General features: G+C 38.9%; 1 protein-coding gene across 1 annotated transcript in view; it reads right to left on the bottom strand.

Annotated features, from left to right (window-relative positions):
• Window positions 1–11,663, bottom strand: part of LOC104958228 (butyrophilin subfamily 3 member A2-like) — an 18,303-nt gene extending 6,640 nt beyond the window's left edge. The window contains exons 1-4 of the mRNA XM_010785956.1: window positions 11,324–11,663; window positions 10,701–10,994; window positions 10,465–10,596; window positions 10,155–10,300 (exon numbers count right to left, since the gene is read on the bottom strand). Coding sequence (XP_010784258.1) covers window positions 10,155–10,300; window positions 10,465–10,596; window positions 10,701–10,994; window positions 11,324–11,537 — 786 coding nt within the window. The 5' untranslated portion in view covers window positions 11,538–11,663. The remainder of the gene's footprint in view (window positions 1–10,154; window positions 10,301–10,464; window positions 10,597–10,700; window positions 10,995–11,323) is intronic.
• Window positions 11,664–13,371: the final 1,708 nt, after the last annotated feature.

The raw sequence follows: 13,371 nt of genomic DNA, 5'->3' as shown, positions 1-13,371 counted from the left end.
TATGGGCATCTTTACCATTCAATCTCGTCCTACTGATATTGCTGCTGTCACTCCTCGGCTCTTGGTAGTTCAGGCATTTATCAAACCTGGCAACTCCGGGCTTCCTGGCAGCTGTCAATCAAAGCCCAGTGGCTCCGTCCCAAAGTTTCAGTGAGGCTGACACTCCCACGAGCGAGCGCATAGCCGCTCGCAGGGGTTTAATCTGCGCACGAGGGTCATTTTATGCTCGTGTAAAAGCACATTTTCCGCTCGTGAGTAGCTTGTTTTGCGCGCTAGAATATTGACCCAAATCTGACTCCATACCTTGTCCCTGTTTAACAGTGCTATACTCCTCCATCACTCTCAGTAGACACATAAACATATTTATTGTATGAATGTACATAATCCCTGAGGCCCTCATTTATATCTATAATATGTTTTTATTTCTCTATAAAAATAGAAATGCATAGTTACATATGCCATCATACATTTTATTAAAAGTGTAGGCCTACCATTGAAAAAACATCATAAAGACCATTTGGAAGCCAATTCACTACATCTTTATCAACCATGTCAACACAAACAAAAAACCATCGACTGTTTGGATTTAAGTATTTTTATATTGTTTACCAGAAAAATGTGATGTTTTGACCAGGACCCGCCCACTTCAAACTAATCAGAAAAGCCCAGAATAAGCAGTGCAGACACAGATCTCAATGTAGATAAGCACAGCTGTTCTAATGTAGGCATAACATTTGGTGTTTATGTACAAACCGTGACTAGAAGCTGAATCAGAAACAGGATTTCAGAGCCTTTAGAGTTAGTATTAATTCAGATCAATTGATTCTACATTTATGTTTGTTAAATTTGTACACAACATTTATATACATCAATGCTAAATACAATTTTGGACATTAATTAGAAGATGTGTTTTCTGTTCAAAATAGATTGTAATACTCCCATAAATCAAATCAAATGAATAGTTTGACATTTTGAGTAATATAGTTATTGACTTTCTTGCAGAGAGTTAGATGAGAGGATCAATTACACTTTCACACAACGGTAAATATGAAGCCACTGCCAGCAGCCAGATAGTATAGATTAGCACAAAGACTGGTACCAGGTAGAAAAAGACAACCAGGTCCTGTCAAAAAGAATTTTTCTGATATTACACCAAGACTGTTCTTCTTACTCTTAAGATTTAAATTTGTATTGCAAGTCACCTGCACTCGCTGCAGGGCACGTTTCAAGGATAATCTACAATCTTCAATTTCAGGCTGATGCTATACCTTTGAGGGAGGATGGGGGAAGGAGTGAAACGGAGAGAGAGTGAAGGAGATGGGAGGCACAACCTCTGTCAAGCTGGCTGGCCACAAAAATGGCAGCCTGTTTGATTTCTTCCCTTGGTCTCTTTGGAGCCTGAGTCACTTCCATGCTGAGCCTCACCACTGCTGCTCTTTGAAGTATGCAGCCAGGATGTTCACACTACCCTCTTGCAGCACAAGTTCAAAAACACACAAGGTCTCATGTCACATGCACATGTGCGCAAAAAGACAGGTATGCTCACACGCACTTCTAAAGAGATCGAGTGCATTATGAGTATAGTTTAATGGTTCCTGATGTTTTTGTTAGATTCAAAGATTCTTTTAAATGACACTATATTAAGGTAACTGCTGATAATAAGAGCGGTATCTTCAACTTGAATAACATTTTGTTTCTCTGTGATTCTGCCAATTATACTTGTCTAAACACACAGCCTGTTTGAATGAAACTGCTTACAAGAATGTATCCCAACAATTAATTAAGGGCTTCTTGTTGAAAGATGAAATGGCCTAATTACATTTATTTTATTTGGCAACAATATCATTTCCTTTGATACAACACTCCAAATGAAACCTGATACAATTAGCACTCTGGTCAGTGTAGCTCTTCCACGGCACATGTGCAAATATCTTATCTATTCAGGAGTATTCTTCACAAGTGTGTGTGACGTTTGTTTCTCATGTCTGGGGAGAAAATGGCCCTCTAGGCTTATATCCCTCTACCCCTTCTTCTTCTCTGTCCATCAGTGCCTAAACAGCAGTGTTGTCTAGTCATCAAATGCGTAGTCATCATGCCTGTTTAACCAATCAGTTCCAGGAGGGAGATAAGGAAGGGTCCACAGAATGAGGTTCATCCTCAAATGAATTCTGTGTTCATTGATAAACCTCTCTTGTAGCTTGTAGTCTCACCGTGCCTGCCACCCTCCCTAGCAATCTGAACATTTAAATTGGTTCTCCACCAGTCATAGTCAGTCTTTCCTTGTGCTCATCACTCACACTAGTGTAATACATTGCAGATAGCGGAGATGGACTAGATTATGTTGGCAGCCTCAGTGATATGTGTGTATGTGCATACAGTGTGACTGCTAGTACAGTGGTGTGTGTGAGGGATGAGAATATAGGCATTTCATTTATTAAGCATGTTCATGAGGTATGGCATCTGCACAGCAGGGGTCAACCAAGGTGAAATAACAGCTGGCAAAAACATGATATAAATAATCCCTCCCGCAGCCAGACGTCATATAATATGATCTGGTATATTGACATTGCAAGAGAAGAGTCTTAGGAAATTGGCCATCTGCCGTCAAAGTTAATATTTTCTCATAATCAATCAGGTGTTTTTTGTGTGTTCATAGTTTAATGTCTTAGCGTTTTGATACGCAGGTGCCAAGGTAAGGCATGACTAAGTCTGTCCCAGTGTAATCATATGCAAACCCCTGTTGATGACGGGATAGGTCACTGTGAAGGCCACACCTGCTCCCTCACAACTAATTTAAAGGTAAGTAAGCTACATGCATTTACACATTAAAACAATGACACGACGAGTGCAATAAACAACATAAAAATAATACATAGTATACAACAACAGAGAGCTATGTATATATTTTCATTCAAAAGAAGGTGGAGTAAACAGCACTAGCTTTACATCAGTTTTTAAAGGATGGTACGAATAAAGATGGGAAGTTTTAGCTTCTTTGCCATTTCACTCACTAATACCTGTATTTGACTACTTGAGCTTCAGTAAAGCTTACCTTTTCTTTTTTCACTGCCTGCATGCTGTCCTGCATTTTGGTCCTCCTTTTTATCTGAGAAAACACAACACATATAGTCACAAATAGTCAAGCTTATAGTTTGTCTACTTTTTACCTCATTTATTCACCTTAAAGGTGGGGTAGGTAAGTTTGAGAAACCGGCTCAAGATACACTTTTTGTTATATTCCATGGAATGCTCTTAACATCCCAATAGCAATGAATATCTGAAGTGCTTTGACAAAAAATCCATAAAAAAATTTCATCTGTGGAAGCCGTAGTACTGTAAAAAGCACGACCAATCATTTTAGCCAGCCCGGCTAAAATAACTGGATGGCCTACCTGCCTGTCAGCCTTCCATCTGTGCACAAACTTGTCTCGTGCCCTCATTGGTCATGTGCGCGTTCGTGTGTGTTGAAGGAGGGGCTCTGTAAGGAAGTGGCAGATTTTTTCCGGTTGTGTATTTTCCATGGTATTTTCAAATTATTGGGCACTCGAGCTGGTTTCTCCAAAATTACCTACCCCACCTTTAAGTTATTTACATTTGCTTGACTTTTGACTAACAAGTAATGAGGGGTTCACTGCTTGTTGCCACTGTTGGAAAGACATCTTGTCTGGCCTGAGCAAAAGATGTTCCCCTAAAGCAGAGCAGTTAAATGCAGGAAGTGGCCTGTTGGACTATACCAATACCCCATAACATCATGGGGGGTGATTGGGAATCTAGTTAACATACTTTATTTATTATTTGAGGATAAATAAACGTTTTTAAATATCTCCTTATCTTATATAACATTAAGATAAAGAAATATTTGAATGACAAAGACAAATGGTCCCATATTTACTTTATTGTTAATTAGTTAGTGTTTGTCTTCTACTTAACCCCTTAGTGATCTGATTTGACATAAATCCACATGTTCAGCTTTGTTTGTTTAGCTTTTTGTAGCTAATGTGACACCCACAGATTTAGTGAGAAGTGAAGTTTAGTGAAGTTTAGTGAAACATAAATTGTGTTGTATGTTACAGTATATAAAACACTTGTCTACATGTCTGCGTAAGTAAAACCCTCTTTTTCATAATTTCAAATCCTGATGCCTGCAAGGTTTAGTTGCTTATTATTTTTGGTGACTGAATAAGAAAAACAAATCTGAATCTAAAGATAAACTGACCCCGGGTAAATGGAGTAAATGCAACATCTTTGATTTTTATTTGGTCCTGGCCAAATAAATTGTTTTTAAAAAACTGACCAAGAGCTGCAAGCATGAGGTGATAGTTGACTGAAAGGTTTGGTGGTTCGGCATTGTGTGAGAGCTCACAAAGAAATAAGTAATTATTTGTGATTATTATATTTTGGTGCACTCAACTTGATTTTATGGACCATTATGGGAAATAGAAACGGAAGAAAAAATATTTTTTTCCTGACACCTGCTTCCTTTTGATTAAGCTCCCTACTGTTTAATGTATCAGGCAAAATTACAATACTCAAATACTCAAAAGCATTTCTTATAATGGTTACTATTTGTATTAATTTAAGTTTCTTGCACAGATGTTCTAAGATGACTTTCTTCATGGCCAAAGGATTTTCATCTGGTGCTTAAATTGCCAAATTGCTGTCACAAATATCCCTTGGGTCTGTTTTGCTTTCATAAAAGAAACAACCCCAGCACACTACACTTGGAAGAGGACCAACGACCTCTTCCAGGAGGTCTTGGCCCAGTCTGCATTAGAGTTTGATTGATGGCTTCACACCAGCTCAAATTAACAAAGCTAATTGGGCAAATGCATCCATTTGTTTAAACTAAACTAAAAGGTGTCGAAGCACCCTTGTTTTGGACCTGTTTTGTCAACAGTTTATAATTGGCCAAGTCTCTCAGAGTGAACACATGCACCATCTGTTGTTTGATAATTGATCTCTCCAGACAATACTAAATCAGAGAATATAGTCTATGCCCATGTTCCAAATTGTACTTTGTCCATACCTCTCAAATGTTACTGTTAATATAATTATTTTACACTCGGCTGCAAAATGTTCCACTTTCATCATATTGCAGTTTGAGCTGTTGATTCATGTTAGGATGATACACTTGGCATCTGTCCCAGTCAATAGATGTAATTGCATTTGTGTAGTTCACAATAACTGCTCTACTGTAATGCAGCTAATTTCAGTAACAGATGTGATGTGTGCTTCAATAATATAGTAATCATATTTACCCAATACAGAGTACATATGTGTACAGTACAGATGTGGGAGGTCGACAAAGGTGGTTCATATGATTAAATTAACATTCAACTGCTGAACAGGTTTTAATATGGGCTTTACATATAAACTGATGGCTATTTGCAGTGCCACTGGCCCAGAAGTAGATCACTGGGGCTCTGAACAGCTGAACTGAGTACAAAGAAATTCAACACAACAGATGTGAATAAATTGCAAATCACCATAATCGTGTTCCAGGAGGCCCCAAGAAATGGATGATGTCATTACGGGCACAGCCGGCGCCTGGTCCCAGAACAGCCTCTCAGGTGGAATGTACTGCAGCCCTCCTATTCCCCTGTCGAAAGGTAATATAGAGTCCAATATCCACTCTCTCCTAAGAGGGGGAGGCTGCTTTCTTGTTGAATAATTGAGACCTAGATAAAAGACCAATGGTTTTGCGTTAGATAACTGCGTGGCCTCATTGGTTCTCACTCTCCTTTTTGTATTCTTTTAAAAGCTGTTTCTACACCTTTTTCTACGGTTTGCAGTTTTCGTTTCAATCTCTGTCTGACCTGTGTTCTAATGAAAACACACAAACCTGCTGTTGAGGATAATTGTCATGATATATAATTAGGTGCCGGTGTTTCCCCTGCTAATAGCTTCCCTACGGGTTGGAAAGGTGTTTGATGTTACTGAAAGGGCTGTACTGTAAAAAGTAAACCGAGGTTATGTCTAGGTTAAAGCAATGCTAAACCTCATCCGTTTCTTCTGGAGGTGCAGATAACACCTTAGAAACTTCCAATTGCTAGCCAGCAGATGTTATCATCAAGTCAACATACACATTCCCTCTGCCCACCTCTTCTGCCCGATGATATAATCGCCCAATGCTCACTTTCCTTCACAACTGTATTCCCTGCCACCAGGAAGGTCAGTGCACTGACGTCTTGTGTAGTAAAGAGATTAGATACACTGCCCTGTACCACACACGCCTGTTAAGGTCTCTTTCAAACACCCAGCTATATATAAAGCTTTTATAATAGTTTCATGTACTGTACTTCACTACAGCGAATCATGTCAAGATGTGTTCTTTGATTTTTCTTCTGTTTCCAAGAATATCCAATTGTTTTGTTAGCATACTCCAAGTTTATTCATTATACTTACAGCTCATTGTGTCAACTTTTCTATTCTTCAAATAGAATCTGTGGGAAGTAAAGAAAATAGTATATTATACTATTAATATGCAAATGTTCAAACTCAGGAGAAAATTAGACCTTGAAAATAGCATTTGCTGCTCATATCCACTAAATTAGAACTGTGTGTTGTCTTTTAATTACTTTTAGCGATGGTGGAACATGATCAGCAATTTATTTGCATTTTCTCTTCATTTCTCACTTCACTTTGTATTACTGGGAGCAACAGTTCTTATTTGGGGGATTTTAAAACATGTAGGAATATTTAGAATGTGAGTGAGTAAAATCCCATATTAGTGATAATTTAGTGGTAGCATGGCAGGAAAGCATGACAAGTGAAAACTACATTTCCACAATAATTGCCTCCAGCATGAATCTGATGGGCATTTACTCTAAAAGGTCACTGTTCTTGTTGCACTATAGGCCACCAGAGCCTATGGATTCGATGTTTTCTTTTTTACTTCCATCCATTATTTCATACCCAGTGTATCTCCTTATGCCGTAGTTGCCTCAAAAGCCACAGATAGGCCCTGTCTGGTACACTATACAGTACTATCTGGTACACTATACTCTAAAATAGCTTGAGAAAGATGTGGTGTCACATATCTTGTTTCTCTTTCGGTTTTTCTAACCTAATATTGAACTCTGGGTCATGTTCCCTGCTAGCACTTGGATTACCCCTCTCCTGTTGGATAAAGAAAATAGTAAGGAAGAAAGAGACCAGTCTTTCCTTACAGTATATTGAATTGAACAAAAACATTAAAATCAGAGAGTATAGGCAGGGTATGTCATAATAGGCTTTTCTTCGTGAAGAGGCACAGGTTTTCAGTGAGTGCATCACAAACTAGATTCTCTGTGAATCAGGGGTGGTCTGCAGAGTACTTCTAGAGTAGTATGCTGGAGAGCTGACACCAAAGATGTGCAGGCAGGTGGGAAATACATTTAAAAAAAATGTGAAAAAGGGCTAGCTTTGCTGTACGGGAGTTTTAACATGGTTTCAGAGTGGAGCAAGTATAAAACTGAACTCCATGAGATAACACATCCCACCCAGTGATGTGATGTGATGCAGCTATTGAGCAAATTCAGACTCATATTCAGATTGTTCACTGAATTTATGCCCAGATGTCCCCAGCTGGTGGGGTGCCTGCCAGCACTGTCTGCATGAACTAGCATGTCTTTAGATTAGGTGTTGTACCAATCCTTAGCCGTATTTCTTGCCCAGTTGATGTTTTTCAGAATACATGAACATCTAGGGGTACTCTGATCTTTTAGCATCTTTTCAACACTAATGTCCTAGAAGTTAGCTGATCTGACAGAAAATAACTAAGTCTGATATGTTTCATTTAAATATAAAAAGCCCTCTTTAGTTAGAAAAAAAAGAAAAATCCAACATTTATCACGCTGGATCAGGCAATAAAAGCACTTTTTTCTAATGACCCTCATGTGTTTTTCAAAGGGGATTCTGTCCACATACATATTTTAGTTAATTAATGGTTGTTTAGGGATCATTATAACAGGGGAATCTGCCTTTCCCTTCAATTTAGCCCATGTTCTGCATATTATAAATTGAATTGATAAAGTATGGTGCAATTAGACAGACGGCTTCAACATATGTTGTATTGATACTGTCCAACACATAGATCAATATAGTCTCCTAATCTAATCCTCACTGTTCATATTGATCTATTTCAAAGCCTGTTTAGCCTCACTGAATACACATTCATATTTAATATCAAGGCTTATGGATACATTTCAGGTATAGTCAACTCAAGTTCTTGATCCTTATTTTCAAAGATGCATAATAGGGCTGGGTTCCAATTATTTCAAATCTCAACTAAATGTCATTAAATGTTGTTGTCAGCTTGGTTACAGTTTATCATGGATGTATTTGCTTGGTATGTATAGTACGTTATACAAGGTTAAACCATTTAGCATAGTGTTTGTATCCACTGGAACAGGGATGGGCAAATGGCGGCCCGGGGGCTGCATGCGGCCCCCCACCTCCTCTTTTTGCGGCCCTCAGGTTAAATTATAAATAACGTAATTAATTAATTAATTTTTAAAATCAGTTATTTATAGTACTGATACCGTCCACTAGACTAGTTACGTCGCGAGCTGCGTACATGATTTCGTTCGGCAGCCAAATACCGCGAAATAATCTGTGACGCGTTTGTGTGTATTGTGTTTGTTTCCCGGGGAAACACTCACAACAAACACCGGCTGCTGTTATGCCTGCTGTGACGTTAGGTTACCGCTTGTAATTATGCCTTTACAAGCTTAAAAGTTGTATTTATTATCTGAATTTGGCGAAACAAGTTTAATATTCTAAAAACCAAGACTTTGTTTATTTGAAATCAGATGAAAACAAACTGTCACGGACCCTGCCGTGTTATCTATGATTACTATACGCTTTTCATTCATAATTTCAGCGGGAGGGAGGGGGAGCGGCGCTGAGGAACAGCAGAGTGCGGGTTGACAGGCGTCTGTGTTGACACTGCCCTTATTTAGACCCGCCAGAAAAACGCGAGCAAAAATCCTTGATTATGCGATTAAACATGCGGGGTATTTATGTGATTTTATGCGGTGAAATTGCGGGAAGTTGTGAAATATGCGGAAAATTGCGAAAAAGAATAGATTTTTTTAAAAATATTGGGCTGTCTTATTTATTCTCTCTCACACACAACCTGCCACTAACGTTAAACCCCTTTCCTATTCAATTAAACACATTCAATGTTTATTTATTGTAAAAGCAATGGGGCTATTTTAATCACACTCTCTCTCTCTCTCACACACACTGCTGGCGTTAGCCGTCGCCGACCTGGGTACTGGAGTCTTGTAGAAAAGTTCTGTTCAAGTCCGGTTNATCTGCGCGCGAGGATCATTTTATGCTCGTGTAAAAGCACATTTTCCGCTTGGAGTCAGATTTGGGTCAATATTCTAGCGCGCAAAACAAGCTACTCACGAGCGGAAAATGTGCTTTTACACGAGCATAAAATGATCCTCGCGCGCAGATTAAACCCCCGCGAGCAGAGACAGCCCTCTTGCTCGCTCGCGGGAGTGTCAGCCTCACTCGCTCGCGGAGTCTGTCTGGCGCGTTAAAAGTTTCTGACACTTTGGGGCGTAGCCACTGGACTTTGATTGACAGCTGCCAGGAAGCCCGGAGTTGCCAGGTTTGATAAATGCCTGAACTACCAAGAGCCGAGGAGTGACAGCAGCAATGATCAGTTGGACGAGATTGAATGGTAAAGTTGTCCATACAAAACTATCATATTCGTAAAGTGTACAGCTAATGTGTGATATACGATTTCAGGATGGGGATCTAATCATCAAAGACTTAAACAAAATGAAGTCTCTCGTGATTGAAATGACACAGAGTCTTGCTTTGTTAAACAAAGAAACAGACAAAGACTGCAAACATGGAGATAACCAATCTTGTATTCATGCTAATATAAATGTGGATACTTGTATATTGCAGATAACAATATAATCAAAATAATGTAGGGTTCACCCCTCAGTGAACTAGGACACCTAAAACATTCACATATTGACAGTTGTTTGATCTTACTAGAACTAGACTAGAGATCTCAACAGACTCAGTTAGTCATGGAGTCCAACAACAGGTCCTGTGTCTCAATGTTAATAATTTGTATGCTTAGATCAATCTTGACCTCAGTCAGTTTATCTCCATTTACCAAAGTGGTGTCCTGTTTCTTTACTTACCTGTTTGCTCAGTTCTTCTCCTTTATCCTTCAAAGTCTCCATTGGCACAGTTTCAGGTGTCGTAAGCTTCCCTTTTTCTTCGTCAGCGGAAATCTGATCTTTTGTTTTATTCGTTTTAAAGCATTCTGAAAGGTTTCTTATGGTATCTGTGTGAAACAAGACCAACGTATTTAAGACATGTATTTATCTAAAATACTTAGATTGTGATCAATTTAACTTTAATAAACACAACTGAAACATATCACTTAACCATAAACCATTTGAGTATAATTTGACAAATTAAAAGTAATGAAATGAACAAGTCACTTACTGAATATGTTTTGTCTCCGCTTCCACAAAAAGAAGAAAGAAACCGCCAACATTAACAGAATGCAAACAGCCAAACTGACAGCCAGTCCAATATTGACGGAAGAAGAACTGGACTGGAGCTTAAAGAAATCATCTGAAATGATAAAACACAGAACATCACAGCATTTATGTAAACAAGGACATCAGCCATTGGAGACTAAAGCAGTGGTTGTTTAAAACAATTTATATTTAGTCTACCTGAAATGCTGAAGTGTGTCTGTGTGATGTGGTTGGTGTTGTGGTGCTGGACTCTGCAGGTGAAGCTGTTGCTGGGTCTCTTCTCCACAGTCACTCTGCTGCTGACAGTATAGAGGTCATCAGGACCTCTGACTGTCTCTGGAGGTCCAGCAGAGAGGAGCTTTCCCTCAGCGTCCAGCCACAACACCTCAGGCTCCGGATACCAGCCTGCAGACTCACACTGCAGCACCACTCCTCCACTCTGACCGTCCAGCCCTGATAAACTGATGACAGGCGGAGAGGAAGGACCGGATGCTGGACAGAAGGAAGACAAGGAAGTAAAATCGCAGATTCCAAATCGGATGTATGTTCCTTTCTCCCAAAATCCTCACTTAAAACTGATCCAATTAGCTCCCAAGTTTATTGGCTTATTGCTCTGCGGGAGTAAAATATATTCTATGCTATATATACTATAGCATAGATCAGGCAGTGCGTTAAGCTGGAAGATCCTTAAATACGAACAAAGTAGCGTACAGTATTTTAATGTCTGAATTTCTCTGAAGACTGAGACAAAACTAAAACTCTCTCCTCAAGATAAAGACTTATCTAAACATGCACCATGAACACATACATTACGCACTTACCAAAAACCAGTTGAACAAAAGCTTGCCTGCCAAGCGCTGGAATGAAACATCTGTATTTCCCCTGATCAGAGAGTTGTACGTTGGAGAGTTTCATGGAAATGTTTCCGTTCTTCATCTCATCGGTGAACATTGATGTTCTTCCCTTGAAAAAATTGTGTTTTTTATCCACAAGTTCATTTCCAAGCCGCATCACACGGACGAATCTGGGGTCCATGTCGGGCCTCGTCCACTCCAACGTCAAACCAGCAGCATTTACCGCCGGCTCCAGATAACACGGCAAAATGATGTCATCACCAAGGTTTGCTACGATTGGCTGAGATGAGCCAATCAGCTGAGACTGACCTGGAAATTCAAAAGAAGTATATTATATAATGTAACCCTTTGGCTAAGACTTTGGCTAATCGTAGTTTTTTTTAAATGTTAAGAGGGCTGTTAAAGGCCGTTCTCCATATTCCCATTGGCAACAACTGCTTACAAAAGCAACTCAAAAAAGAGCTCAAGAAAAAAAGGTTTCAAACAAATGTTTCTAATGGTTTAGCTCCTGCGCACAGCTTAGTCTTGCGTTGTAAGCTAACGTTAGCCTCACGGCTAAATTACAGCAAAAAGGTTAAGCAAGATTTTTCTATATCTCTGAAAAGCTTGTCGATATTGTAGCGAGCCTCAATTCCCATAATGTCAAAATGCTTTATAGTACCTGTTTGCAAAGAAAAACAATCACAACATTGATGGACTGTTTTCTCTAATTGTTACAGATATTTAGCGTTTTCCAGTAACAACATCTATTGGGGTACCACTTGCTTAAAAGTCTTTACTGAAGTTTTGCCTAATTAAGCAAAATATAAACGTCTTCCCAATGCTGTAAGTGTAACTTTTTTTGAAGATTGTATTGTGTGTTACTTACCTCTACAGTAGTTTGTTAGTAGAAGAAGGAAACCCAAAACACTGAGAGTTCTGAGATGATTTTTAAGGGGCTTTCCGTCTGTGTTTAAAATCATCATGGAGAACTGCAAATGAACAGAAAACAGTGAAAGCAGAGTGAACTTCCAGGACAACATGCTTTAAAACAATTCTTTAGGTAAAACGTTTTAAAAAGGCTGGACAAAAAGTGGTCAATCCAAAGGTCTGAGTTATAAACTGAATTTTACCTTTGGACATTACTTGTACTCAAGGCTCCAATAAATGGAAACAAAAACGTTATGACCATCTTCTTTGCTCTACTTATACTTTACATACCCTATTTCATTATATCATATCCTCTATTTAAGACATATAATGATAATTTAGTTACACTAGCCATGTTACAAATGCAATATCCACGTTAGCTTCATCTAACTAAAGACTCTCAAAACACAAGCACACAAAACCCAGTTCAGTGTTATGACTATCACCAAGTCTGTACGCAGTTTTCACTCGGACACAAACACATGAAATACATGTTGTTATCTGTTCTAATCTAAAATTGTGGTTCACCAAAACTCAATATTCAGACTTTTGATGAAAAATGTTTTGAATCTATTTTATCTTATGTATTAAATGTTAACAAATTGAAGAACACATACCTGTTGAATGTTGCGTGTCACCGTCTCTGACTGCGAGGACAAAGCCTGTAAATCATTGACAGCCTCATGCAGAGTATGAAGCAAATAGAGTAACGCCTAATTCATTTTTCTTCACCAAACTTCTTGATGGTTAATGTTATGTTTACTATTTGTTTTCAGTGTGCAAATGTTTCTGCAGCAGCAAGAGGCATTTTCTACAAAAGCTGTGTAGAATATTCAAGTTTAGTTTGAATCTATCTACTCAATTGTTATCTGAGTTTCACTTTGAGTGTCTCGGTTTATGAACATCTGAACTTTGGATTCAGTGTCTCGGTTTCTACTGTTGTGTGTGTGTGTGTGTGTGTGTGTGTGTGTGTGTGTGTGTGTGTGTGTGTGTGTGTGTGTTAGTTATGAAATCTGTCTTCTATTTCAGTGGTTCTCAAATGGGGGTACGCGGACCCCTGAGGGTACGTTGGAGTACTGCAGGGGGTACGTGAGATTTATTTTATG

Source organism: Notothenia coriiceps, unplaced genomic scaffold (assembly GCF_000735185.1).
Source record: "Notothenia coriiceps isolate Sejong01 unplaced genomic scaffold, NC01 NC01_scaffold00028446, whole genome shotgun sequence".
Taxonomy (NCBI): domain Eukaryota; kingdom Metazoa; phylum Chordata; class Actinopteri; order Perciformes; family Nototheniidae; genus Notothenia; species Notothenia coriiceps.
Note: the sequence above shows the minus strand (reverse complement) of the source record. Positions and strands in the feature narration are given on the sequence as shown.